The sequence below is a fragment of the Mustela nigripes genome, chromosome 4 (genome assembly GCF_022355385.1).
Source record: "Mustela nigripes isolate SB6536 chromosome 4, MUSNIG.SB6536, whole genome shotgun sequence".
Taxonomy (NCBI): domain Eukaryota; kingdom Metazoa; phylum Chordata; class Mammalia; order Carnivora; family Mustelidae; genus Mustela; species Mustela nigripes.
In genome coordinates this window covers 186,324,280-186,337,748 of record NC_081560.1, presented here as the reverse complement: position 1 = coordinate 186,337,748, position 13,469 = coordinate 186,324,280, and the positions used below count along the sequence as shown (strand labels likewise).

Sequence of the window (13,469 nt, the reverse complement as noted above, 5' to 3'; positions counted from 1 at the left end):
GGTCTGAAAATTATGAGTCCTGGTTGAAGAAATGGGAATAACATGTGAGGGACTCTGCTCCCATCCTTGACCTCGAGGGACAGGCTCCGGTCATACCAAACAGCAGGAACGTGACCTCATAGGAGAGCAATCCCAGAGAAATTACCTGACTTGTTAGGAAAGCGATACACTGTCCAGAAGAGAAAAAAAGTTATACTTTCCATTAGGACTGTTTATGGAAATGGGGCTAAGTTGAACCTGTGTCGGGACATTAACTGGTTCGACAGGACCCCAAGAAACAAGATCATATAATAGTTTATTGAGTGACTTAATTTTTTTTTACATAAACCAGTCTAGTCAGTCTGAACTGGCCGATTAATTTTGTCTATAGAATCACTCAGTGAGGCATATAAAATTAGCCTCTGTAAGTACAGAGAGTAGAATTGGCATTGTGTTGAGCTGATTCACTGGGACTTAAGTAAATGGATTTAGTCTTAATACAGCTAAAGCCTTGAGATGTTTAAGAGAGAGCTGATTTAAAGCAAAGCATTAATTCATCATTTAAAAAGTTACCACTTGTGTGATTTTTGTTGCTTGTTGAGGACAGAATTATATACTTGGTCTTCCACATCACCCAGCACAAGCCATAGGACTTGAAGGGAAAAGTTAGCTTTTGTTTAAGTCACAGAATTCTTGGGTTGGATTGACAAGAGTATTCATCACTTCTAACCTTGACTGTGGCTTCATAGATAATGCTGTTTCTCTGGCTTCCTTGGCCTTCCAGATATTTTCACTGAGTCATTTAGGTCATACGTGTCTGATGCCAGAATCTTCCTGACAAGAATGAAGACCCGGGCTGTTTTCTTTTCGATGCAGCGCTGAGCCCGGGAAGCAAGTTAGCCCCCACCATGCAGCCGGCAGGAAGAAGGGGCCGCGGGGGAGCTTATGAAGTTGTCCGTGTTTCTCTCTTGAATGGAGATCTCTGGGACCCGATGGAGAGCGTCCACGCAAAGGTCAGTTGTTTCGTTTTCTGGACTTCTCGATGGCTCAAGTTTAAAAAATCACATTAACTGCATTCGTGATTTTCTGTACAAGTTTTGTTTTTATTTTAATGCTGACCTTTTTCTTCGAAAGTGAAATCTTGATTCTTAAGAAAATACATACCAGTTTTGATGTGACAGTCCTAATGAGGGGCCTCGCGTTATTTACACCTGTTGGAAGTTATTCGTGAGACACACACTGGGGCTAACATTTTCAGATACACATTTTCTCTGTGTGTTGTACTGGAGTGCTGGGTATTTTTCTGTTGCATCAATATTTTGGTTTTATTGATTGATAATTGGTGGAAATATTAATGTGATATTTAAGAAAGTCTGCCATGAGTTTTAACACAGTTTTGTGCTTTGTTTACTTTGATACATATTTGATTTGAACCTTCTATGATGTATAAGAATAACATAAAATAATTGCAATATTAGTGATTAAATTTAATACTTTAACGAGTTTTAGCTGCCAAATCTACATGACTTTCTTAAATTTCAGAACTTGTTGGAACAGTTGGAAAGTGATAAAAATCTATAGAAATATGAGCTCTTTGGAGAGATCATACAGATGGTTTTATCCTTGTGTTATATGGAACTATTTTTAGATTATTTTTCATAATAGAAAACAGATTTTTTTTTTTAAAGAGCAGTTGAGATTGCAAAAATCCTCTGTAGCTTTCTGGAAGGGCAGCAATGGGCCACCTTTATGTGAGTAATGATAATATGATTTACATCATTATTTTCTAGAGACACTTTCAGTTGAAAGTGAGCATTCAGAATGGTTGGAGGTTTGGGGAAAGGATCCAAATGCTAAATCTGCACTTTTTGAATACTTGTGTTTCATGGAGACTGTTGCAAATTTAGCATACAAAGTATAAGTCACTCATGGTGGTACTGGTGGTGGTACCTGGAAGAAAGACTTAAGACCTTAAAGGATAGTCCATCGTGTCCATAGAAATGATGTGATAGATGCAAAACAGAGAAGAATCCAATTTCAGAAAGTATATCTTCCAAATATTTATAGATGCTAATCAATGATACAAAAATATGGAAAAATCTGAAGTTTCTTGGGTAGTAGCAACAGTTATGGGAGCTTTCCCTGATAGGAGGGTTGACAAATTTAGTAAATGAAAGTCCAGCATGTCCCTTGAAACTCAGACTTCAGATAAAGGTGAAGCGGTATCTGGGAGATGGTTAATTATCAAAGTGCACATTTAACTGGTGTCCTGTGTTTTACTGGGCAACCCTACCCGGGAAGTGTATCAGAGAAACAACCAGATGAGGGTTCTTGGCATGCCCCTGGAATGGACCAGTTCAGGTGGGCTCTGGTTTCTGACCTCCAGCTTCAGCCTTCCTGCTTGCCAGCCATCTGGTAGACCACAAGAAGCATCTCACAGATATGTTTCTCGCCAAGCTTAAAACCTGATGACTATGAGTCACCAGCGCCGTCTTTATAGAAAACTTGGAAAACCGTTATTATCTGATGACTGTCTTAGCTCCTCTGGGATTTTGCCTCCCAGCTGGAACCATGCAGGTAGTAGGCACATACCTAGTACGCCAAAATAACTCCAGATTACTGATATTGCTTAAGGGAATGGGGACTTAGGTGATTTGGGGAACAGCATTTTGTCTTAATGCCATGGGGCTCATGACGTCAGCATGTCAATGTCTGTTAATGTGCTCGTACACGTGTGCCATAACCCTCCCGGAGGCAGATGCATTTGCCTGTCGTGAGAATAGGGATTCTGGCTAGTGATGTGTATGTGTGTGAGTCTTGTTTTCAAATTGAAGAGTCAACATTTTAATTTTAAACTACTTTAATGGGTATATCCTCAAGTATGCCTTACATTAATGACTATTTTTCCTACACAACTGTGCCTGCTGTATTTTAGAATACAGTTTTAGATATACTTTCTTGATTTTCTGCTCTACTATTTTATTCTTTGCTCTCCTATATGTTTCTGGTCAACCAGTCTTTTAAGAGTTTGATTTACTTTTGGGGAAGGCCCAGGCATCTTTCTTTTTAGAAAGTGCCCCCAAAACATTTTAGTGAGCACGCAGGAGTAGAACCATAGCAATGGCATGACTGGAAATTGCTGGAGTGCTGGTCAACCTGACTGAGCTGATTCAGGCAAAAGTACTGTCTCATGGTCTTGGATGCCTGGGTGGCTCAGTTGGTTAAACAACTGCCTTCAGCTCAGGTCATAATCCCAGAGTCCTTGGATCAAGTTCCGCATCGGGCTTCCAGCTCCATGGAGCATCTGCTTCTCCCTCTGACCTTCTCCCTTCTCATGCTCTCTCTCACTCTCCCTCTCTCTCTCAAATAAATTAAATCTTAAAAAAAAAAAAAATAAGTACTGTCACACTGTCACATAGTCTCTCCCTCTCTCTCGTTCTCTCTCTCTCTCCCACTCTGTGATTGTAATATATCTGGATGACGTATTATTAGGCCCTTTACAAACCAAGTTTCAAGCCTTCATTGTCGCCGATGATTTACTTGAAAGAATAGGGGATGGGAAAGCATGTCCTTACAGCTTCCAGGATTTTGCTTGTTTGTTTGCTGTTGTTTTGGTCTAGAACCTGAGGATAAGCTTATCTGCCTTTCTTCCCCCTTTCGTCCCTGTAAGAAGGAAAAGAAACAATGACTATAAAAATCCATTAGGAACTAAAACTCACCTACACAAGTATAAGGTGATATTGCAAGTTTAAAGTGTTTCAGGGACCCCCTCTCCAGTTTCATGTCTTGAAAAAACTCAGCCCTGGACCCAGACCCAGGGAAGACATGTCAGGACATGACTCGATCAGGAGATGATCTCTGCTGAGCCCAGCCTTTGAATGCTCCTGGAAATTTCCAACTTCCAGCTTCCTCCCAGGAGAATGAATGTATAGAAACAGTGTGCGAAATGGAAAGTAAAAAGGCAGCTGGATGAGAACATGAAACCAAAGCTTCCCTTAGCGTATTGTGGGTTTCAAATATCAAATATCAGACAGCACGTAGTTAAAATGGCAGAAGTAGATGCCCTGCAGGCATCGGAAGAAGCCCCACATTTCCTTCAAAGGACCATCAGCTTCAGCTTTTCCAAGGGGACTTGTCATGGGGTTCCCCACCCAGCGCTCCCTCGCTCTGCATTCCCACCCCCAGTAGCAACCTCTTCTCCCGGCACTCCGTCACAACAAAGGCCCTTGCCAAAGTCATAGGCAGCCTCCCAGCTTGCGAGGCCAGCCCGTGCCCTTCACCCCTTATCCCACTTATCTTCACACGGATTCACTCTCCTTTGAAATTCTCGCTTCCTCTGGCTCCTCAGACCCTGTTCTCTCTTGTTTCTCCTCATATGTTTTTGATTCTTGCTTTTCATTCCTCTTTTTTGGCTTTGTCTCTGAAATGTTGGTTTCCACTGAGTTTCTTCGGATGGAAGGCTCCCTCTGGCCGTGTCATTCACTTCTGTGGCCTCACCGTCCTCCAGAGCAGTGGGCGGTGGGGGGGCTGCTCCCAGGAATGACTATAGCGACACCAGCCACCATACCTGAGCTCCTGCCATGGGGAAAGTACCCCGCCAGGCACCTTTCATGCGGTGATCTCACCATCTGTCCTCCAACATACGTGGACTTAAAATCCACATCACTCACTGCGCTTTGATTTCTGAGACGCGCTCCTGCTTTCCGGGGGATTTCTGGCACCTCCAGCTGAAAGGTCCCAATTATTTTAAATGCGTTCCACTCCAAAGTGGACCCAGCCCCCTGTCCATCTCCTCTACTTTACTTAATAGCTCCTAGGAGATAAAATGGTCAGCCCCCTTCCCCCCTCAGATCATGAGGTTGAAGACGTCGTGAGGTCGAGTCCACCAGCCGGGTATGTCTAACACATGACCCCGTCCCACCATGCCTCTTTAGGCCTTCTAGCCTCTAGATATTCTACAAATGTAAGCAGGGCCATTTGTCTAAGACAGATCTAGTCCGTTGCTTTCCTGCTTCCTAGCCGTCGTGTCTGACTTCAAAGCTGGGCTCCTTGTGTGATACTCAGGATACTGTATAGGCTGGGATGTCCTGATCTGGAAGGTCCCACTTCTGTCTCCCAGCCACTGAGCTCATCCTGGTCCACTTACTGCCCAGTGACACCGTGTTCTTTACTGCTCTGTGCTGCGTGCCTGACACCTGAAGCCCCAGCTTAGATGGTACCATCTGTTGCGAAGCGCATCTTGAGCTCCCCCAGACAGCTCGGTCCTTCCTGTGTCTTTGTCCTCGTGGTCACACGCATCTCCCTGATGTGCAATCATGCCGGGCACACAGTTGACTCGTGCAGCTGGAGCCTGGTCACACGGCGCCGACAGATGCTGCAGACACAGGGCTGCATCCGCCCGACACCCCCAACCTCCCCCCGGAGCAGCAGGGGTGGGCGTGGGGGGCAGCTGCATCGGCCACTCCCTCAGGTCGGTCCACCTCTTGCCGGACAGGCTGCTTACGGCCTGAGAGCAATGCTCTCCGACTACCGTAACTTTTAGATGTTGCTGACCTCCCTTTAGCAACTACAGCGGCTTTTAAATCTCGAAGAAGTCTTTTATAGTTTAGTACAATGTTACATTTTTCACTTTTGTGGTTACTAATGTCTTACCTGGAATAACTCCCCACATTGCCTCCCCGTTCCGGGAGGGATGACCAGCCCTCTACAGAATGACTTTCCCCTTCTCTAAAAGATTATTCTGGTAATTGTAGGGTTGCTGCAGGCCAGCCCGTGTTGTCTGCTTCTTGGTTGAGTGAGCTCAATGGTTGGCCTTCCCGACTTATGGAACATGGAGCTTACATTAGCTTACAAGCTGACCCATAGTGCGTCCTCTTAAGAATATAATTATTAAAATACCGACTGTGAGGTTTTTCCTAAGAAACAGCTTCTTGGGACGCCTGGGTGGCTCAGTTGGTTAAGCAGCTGCCTTCGGCTCAGGTCATGATCCCAGCGTCCTGGGATCGAGTCCCGCATCGGGCTCCTTGCTCCGTGGGGAGCCTGCTTCTCCCTCTGCCTCTGCCTGCCACTCTGTCTGCCTGTGCTCGCTCTCGCTCTCTCTCTCTGACTAAATAAATTAAAAAAAAAAAAAAAAAAAAGAAAAGAAAAGAAACGGCTTCTTTCTAGACTGTACGGTCTCCTAGGAAGTCCTGTTTCCCCAGCCCCCAACCACTTAGCTCCCACTGGCCCCCCAGCCTCATGCCTTGCTTGACGGTCCCTCTGCAGCTACGTGGGCACATAGGCTGCTCCTGCTTCGGCCTCACACAACCCAGCCAGCCAAGACCATGCCCACCCTTCTGGGAGAGCAGGACCAGAGAGGGAAGAGCTGCCCCCCCCCCCCCCCCGGATCTTTGGGACCCAACTGCCTTCAAAAATCAGTGCTGAGTACAGCAGAAGGAGAAAGGTGTTGGAACTCGCCAAAATGGACTCAGACTCCTGCACCACCTCTGCCTTGCTGTGTACTGTGGGTCTGGGGACGGGCCGTGGTGGAGCCTGGTTCCTCATCTGTGAAGGAGGTGGTAGTGGTCGCCTCGCTGCCTGACATCACACCCTCAGCATGCTCCGTAGTGTGTCAGCCTCTTGTCCTTTCTCTTAACTTACTCTGGACCTTCTGGCAGGGTTTCTAAGCTCGGCACTGCTGCCCAAGGCTGGCTCTCTCTGTGCTGTGTGTACAGTCAGGGGGCCGTCCTGTGTGATGGAGGCTGCTTGGCAACCCTGCCCTCTGCCCACCAGATGCGAGTAGGGCCCTCCCCAATAGTCATGTCAACTCCATATGTCCCCAGAGAGGGGGAGGGGGGAACTTGACCCTGAAGAGCCATTGCCCCAGGGGAAAGACCAGAAAGGCTCAGTAGGGTCCCTGAGAACCTTGCCTTGACTTTGGGTGGAGCCAGACCGGAGGCTGGTAAACCTTCTCTGCCCAGAGCTCAGCTGGGCTTCATCACTTTGGGCCCAGCGCTGCCTGCCTTGGCCGCACAGCTCTGGCCCTTGTGGCCTAAGGGCAGCCACAGACAATACCCAAACAACGGGGCATGGCCATGTTCTAATAAAATGTATCTATGGGCGTCAACATTTGAATTTAATAGAATTTTCATGTGTCATGAAATAAGCTTTTATTTTTTTTAAATCATTTAAAGATGTCAAACCATTCTCAGCTCACAGGCGGGGTGCCGGACGTAGCCCGAGAGCAGGCTGTAGTTTGCTGCCCCTGAACTAGATGTCAGTACTGTAGAGACACCCCGCACCCGGGATGCCCCCCCACTGCCATGCGCAGGTGGAAGCCAGCGTGGGGCAGTGCCCAAGTAGGAACCAGAGGTGGCCACTTCGGCCACTGAGCCCAGGGCCATCACATTCTGAAGTCTTCAGCTCTTTCCGTAGTGCCGTGCTGCTTCCCAGGAAAATCTTTAGCTTTTCTGCCCTTGTGCATGTATCAGGACGGGCTCAGAAATCTGGACTGCAGAGGCATGGGCTGGAGGGCAGGCGTGCTGTCCCCGTCTTGCCGCCAAAGCAGTTCTTTCTTAAGCAAGATGTGAGTGCCTCTCCCATCCCTCCACGGCCTTTCTGTTCTGTCCACCTCTTTGGCCAACAGATGAGAAAGACAACACAAGCCAAGGTATTGTGCTGGGTTCAGCTGTGACCCCCGCTTTGGGACCGTGTCTCCCCATCTAGGAGGGGCTCTGGGGCCACATCTCCACGTGGCTCACCACTAACTCTTTGATTGCTTGGGACTTCTTAGTGAGGCCCTAATGCCATATATTTTAAAATTGGCTAGTGAATTAGGTCTCCCCACGGTTTCTGCAGCTCTGTCCCCATGCTCCTGCCCCACCAGGCCTCTAGCATCATCTTGGAACTGGGACTTTTAAAAATATATTGTAATGTCCCCAATAGCCAAACTATGAAAAGAACCTAGATATCCATCAACAGATGAATGGACAAAGAAGATGTGAGATATATATATATATATATGTGTGTGTGTGTGTGTGTGTGTATCTATATACAACTGTGTGTATACACACACACACACACACACACACACACACACAGTGGAATACTATGGAGCCATCAAAAGAAATGAAATCTTGCCATTTGCGACGACATGGATGGAACTAGAGGGTATTATGCTTAGCGAAATAAGTCAATTGGAGAAAGAAAGTTATCATATGATCTCCCTGATATGAGGAAGTGGAGTTGCTACATGGGGGGCGCTTGGGGGGGTAGGAAAAGAATAAATGAAACAAGATGGGATCAGGAGGGAGACAAACCATAAGAGACTCTCAGTCTCACAAAACAAACTGAGGGTTGCCGGGGGGAGGGGTGTAGGGAGAGGGGGGGGTGGGGTTATGGACATTGGGGAGGGTGTGTGCTATGGTGAGTGCTGTGAAGCGTGTAAACCTGGTAATTCACAGACCTGTACCTCTGGGGCTAATAATACATTATATGTTTATAAAAAAATTATTAAAAAAAGAAAAAAGTGCCATGAGAGGGTTTTTCTCTGAGCTTATTTCAAAACAAAAGACATGGGAGAATATATACCAGCTTTTCTGGAAATGAAGCCATTTTAGAACAGAATAAAAATAAATAAATCTGAAATAGTTAATCATCTAGTAGCTAAATAAATAAACTTTTCCAAAAAGAAAAATATATATATATTGTAAAATAACAAATGTAGGTAATGCCAGATCGAGTGGTTTGCAGTGTTTAAACAGAGTTATAATTTTTTCTTCTTTTTAATACTTAGGAGAGTCTCTCCACGTTTGACTGAGAAGGAGAGCATATAGTTGCTTGATAGTAGGAGAAAAGGAATCTAATGAATTCTGTTTTCAATTTCCCAAGCATTCATCTAAGCACAAGTGAGCACTTGCTGCATTTCAGGTCCTAGGTCAAGTTCCTATGGCACAGGATAGGTGAGCCTCCATCTACCCTGGAGAAGCTCACAGTTTAGTGAACTAATGATTGTAATAAATTTAAATATGCACTTCATAAGAGACCTGTGTTTTTTAAAATAAGTGACTTTGGAGTCGTTTTTGATTTACTGATACATTGCAAAGATAGTAGAGAGCCTCATACACCTGACACTCAGCTTTCCCAGTTACTTTCATTTACAATAAAACAAACATATATATGGCACATTTGTAACAGTTAATGATACATGGTTTTTTATATTTTAACCTGAACTTTTTCACTAAAAGAAAAAGGTTTGGGGAGTTGGGAATATTTCAAAGAATATAAAATTTCTGGAAAGCCGAATGATTTTTAAATCTTGGTTCAGAGGAAAAGAGCATACCTTCCCGAGAGAAACATAGTATGTATCAATGTTGCATTTAATAATTTCACATCCTGTGAAGGCCAGGGAAGCCCTCACCTATGCATTTACTCTGGAATTTCTCACAAGTCAACAACATAACCAGTGAGATGGGTTCCTTCCCTGTTGTTTAATAAACAGTCATGTTGGTGATGATGCTTCATTCAACCAGAGCTCAAAGTTCAGATTTTTTAAAAATTCTGTTTTTCCTCAAAAAGTGAGAAATCTTTTAAAATCTATGACAAGAGTTCCTGCAGCCAAGTATGTAAAATCATGTTAAAAACAGTTAAAAACTATAGGGTAAAGCCTGTGTAGAGCGCTTGTGTGCGATTTTCCTCCTGTATTGATTTAACATGTTCCAGACCCCCCCCCATTTCCTTGCACACTTCCTTATAAGCATAAGGTGTGTGTTTTTGAGCAGTGTACACAAGTATCTTATAGCCATGTTTTCATTATTGCCTGCCTTAAGAGAAATTTAACTTTAATTAATTTTAGTTAAATTTAAATTACTTTAAATTATATTTCTCTTTAGGGAGAAATTAAATACTAAGAAATAAGATTTGTTAGCTAGAGTTAAGCTCCAGAGGAATACAAATCATTGTAATATCTAAGAATTTTCAACCCCTCCCCAAGTACCACTTTTTGCCCCGTTAAGGTAACTATCCACTTCCTGAGAATGCATGACGGGCACCAGATGTAAACGGGCAGAAGGAAATGTCTATCTTCCAGGACTACATGTATGCGCAGAAATCTGCCTGCGGGAGATTTGGGGCAAGTATGAAGAAAAGTTGATTTCTCCCTCTCTCAAAGTCTGTTCTTACTAGATATTTTAAAGGATGTATTTTATGTGAGAACAGTTTGAGATTTACAGAAAAGTTGTAAAGCTAGTATGGAGTTCCCTTACACCTCACACAATGTCTCCCCTGTTGCTGACTTCTATTATGCTGCCTTTGTTGCCATTAGGGAACCAATGTTGGTACATTATAACTAACCAAAGTCCATACCTTATTTCCATTTTCTTAGTTTTTACCTAATATCTTTTTTCGAAGATCCCACCCCGAATCCCACATTACATGTAGTCATCATATCTTGCTACTTGGTTCTGACAATTTCTTCGACTCTACATTTTTGACAATATTGATGACATTGAGAAGTACTCATGAAGGATTTTGTGAAACGTTCCTCATTTGAGATTTGTCTGATATTTTTCTCATGATTGAGCTGAATTTACCTGTGTTGTGGAGAAGACCGCAGAGGTAAAGTACCATACTTGTTACACCATAGCAAGTACTATCAGCAGAACTCATCACTGTTGATGTTGACCTTGATCGTCTGGCTGAGGTCATGTTGGCCAGGTTTATCTCCTTTCCATCTGTGTTCTTGGGAAGGAAGTCATGGTGTACATCTCATGCTCAAAAGAGTCATGCTCTACCCCCTAGAGGATGAAGCAGCTACGTAAAATATAATTCTTTTGCAAGTAAGATTTTATCTACTCTCCCTCTGTACTTATTTATTCAATTAATTATCCATATCAGGATGGACTCATGGATATTTATGTTTTGGGTTGTTATCCAATACTATTTTTTAGTTTTACTATTATTTACTATTTACTATAAATTTTACTATTACTATAAATTTACTATTATTTAGTTTTGAAAGATTTTATTTATATTTTAGAGGGTAAGAACATGAGAGAGAGCATGAGAAGGGGGGAAAGGGGCAGAGGGAGAAGCAGACTCCCCACTGATTAGGGAGTCCGATGCGGGGCTCGATCCCAGGACCATGAGAAAATGACCTGAGCCAAAAACAGATGCTTAACTGAGCCAGGCAGGCACCCGCCCCTCAGTACTATTTTTTTTATGTTATTTAAATCGGCCACTTGGAACTCTTTCAGTTGGCTTTGTGTCCCTTTGACATACCCCCATGACGTGTATATAATCATTTCCTTACTTTCTGTCACTACAAGAAGCACCAGGTCCATTTTGTATATTTCCTGCCCCAGCCCTAAAATCAGCCATTTCTCTGGGGAACCTGTTTTCCTGGAGGTTGGTGTTAGACATCAAGATCTGAGTGCTAGCTGGGCTCACCAGCACTGCAACGATACTTCTGGGTCTCCTCAGGTGACAGAGTAAGGAAATATATGTATGTGTTCTTACCAGATTTGAGAGAAACAAACTTCAAATGCTGGTTCATGGCTGAGATACACTGTACATTTTCAAACAGTATTTTTTTAAAAAGAATTTATTTATTTGACACAGAGAGATCATAAGTAGGCAGAGAGGCAGGCAGAGAGAGAGAGAGGAGGAAGCAGGCTCCCTGCTGAGCAGAGAGCCCGATGCGGGACTCGATCCCAGGACCCTGAGATCACAACCTGAGCTGAAGGCAGCGGCTTAACCCACTGAGCCACCCAGGCGCCCTCAAACAGTATTTTTAATTCTAAAAATTCTAGGAAGAGAAAATATACCAGGAATTTGACTTTTTTATGGCTATACCTCAGGCAAATATGAAGAATGGCAATTTTCTGTAACCTAAATCAGTTCTTGAGAATCAAACCTAATCATTAAGTTCCTTTCCCTAAAATGTTATTTTAAAAAATTAATACCCAACTTTCCAGCGCTTGACCTAACTCTGGCTTTTCAGATTCCCTGAGTTGATCCGTACCTCCAGGCTGCCTTTCTGCTAATTACTGGAAATTAATCTGACCTTTTTCCTAAAAGTGGCACGCAAAAAGATTTTATTCAGCTGGTATAACCATTTTCCTACACAATTTTTACTCACTGAAGGTACTAAGGGTCTTTTGCTTGAACCTACTCATTTTCCGAGCATGTAATTTAAAGACATGGTCATAAACCCAAAACAGAGTTGGTGAGAGCAGAGAACTAATGAGACTAGGGTCGCACATTATGTCTCTGTTAGGATTCCCCGTTCCCACAGGAGCCATTAATTTGGCTCAGTTCCCTTCCTTGACATGTCTGAGCCCCATAGCATCCCACAGGGGGACACCCCTGAACGTATGAGGGAAGACAGCCCAAATTCGGAAACATGTCACATGCACTCTTCCCCCTCACTGCTGGCTTAGCAGTTTCTATATGCCAGTGACATAGTTCACATCCGTGTTTCCCAAACATCAGTCACCCAGGGTCCCCAGGGAAGATTTCAGCCTAATTATAGAAGCAGCTACACTTAATAGTTTATATGTGCTTGACATACTGATTTTTGCTCCAACACATAAAAGGAATATAAATGATGGAAACAAAATATGCTGTTTCCCTCTCTAAACGCATCTGTCATTGGGGAAGACGTTATATCATTTGGAATCAGCCCAAGACCTTTCAGGGTTTCTTTCTTTTTTCCATCCAATAGATGATCATTGAGTTGCTTACCAGGGATGCTCTGGACAGCTGTGCAAATTAATCCCTGCATCCCTTGGAGGGCAGGGTCAGTTGGATCCCCAGATGAGCTGTGACACTGTGCTCAGCCGTTGGGGGGGAGCTGGGGTGCCCCAGCCAGGACCAAGCGCTGTCCGGTAGAGCTCCATCTACGACTGGCGACGTATCACTTTCCAGTGGAAAAGTTTCACTGACTCAACAAGACCCTCCTTTTCTTCTGACTTCTTTCCGCATGCTCATTTAAGCAGCCAGCAGTTACCGTGAGCCCTTCATGTTCCAGGCCCTGTGCTGGATGCTAGACATACTTTGCCCTTTTTAGAAAAATGCATAAAACCCAGCAATTTCCTTCCAGAACGACTTTGAAGCTTGCTCAGACAGAGCTCTAGGAAATGGCAGCTCCTGCCGTCCCAACAGCAGGAAGAGCCGAGAGCCCACGAGGGGCAGAGAATTCTAACGTGGGCTCTTTTGAAATCCGGTCCCTCCTTTTACAGCTGGAAACAAGACCACTGGGCATGTAATCTCTGGTGGTGCCTATTCAGCTAACAGGAATGTGTTTGCCAGATTCTTGCTGGTCTCAGTGTCTTCAGTGGGATCCGTGGGAAGGCGTCAGGTCCTGGGTAGTTGGCAAGGGAGGAATTCCGGGCCTGTGGACCGCCTGGCCCCCCAGCCTCAGTCAGGGGACAAGGGACCCTTCGCAGGGCCATCTGCAGTGAGAGCCGCGCCAGTGCAGTCCCAGAGCCGAGTATTTCCAGCCTGTGTTTCAC

The 13,469-nt window shown here is 44.5% G+C and overlaps 1 protein-coding gene across 3 annotated transcripts in view; it reads left to right on the top strand.

The window, feature by feature from the left end:
- The window catches only part of ADAM12 (ADAM metallopeptidase domain 12), a 335,028-nt gene that overhangs the window by 41,565 nt on the left and 279,994 nt on the right, over positions 1–13,469 (top strand). For all 3 annotated transcript variants that reach the window (XM_059398802.1, XM_059398803.1, XM_059398804.1), the window contains exon 2: positions 856–992. In XM_059398802.1, the coding sequence (XP_059254785.1) occupies positions 856–992 (137 nt within the window). The remainder of the gene's footprint in view (positions 1–855; positions 993–13,469) is intronic.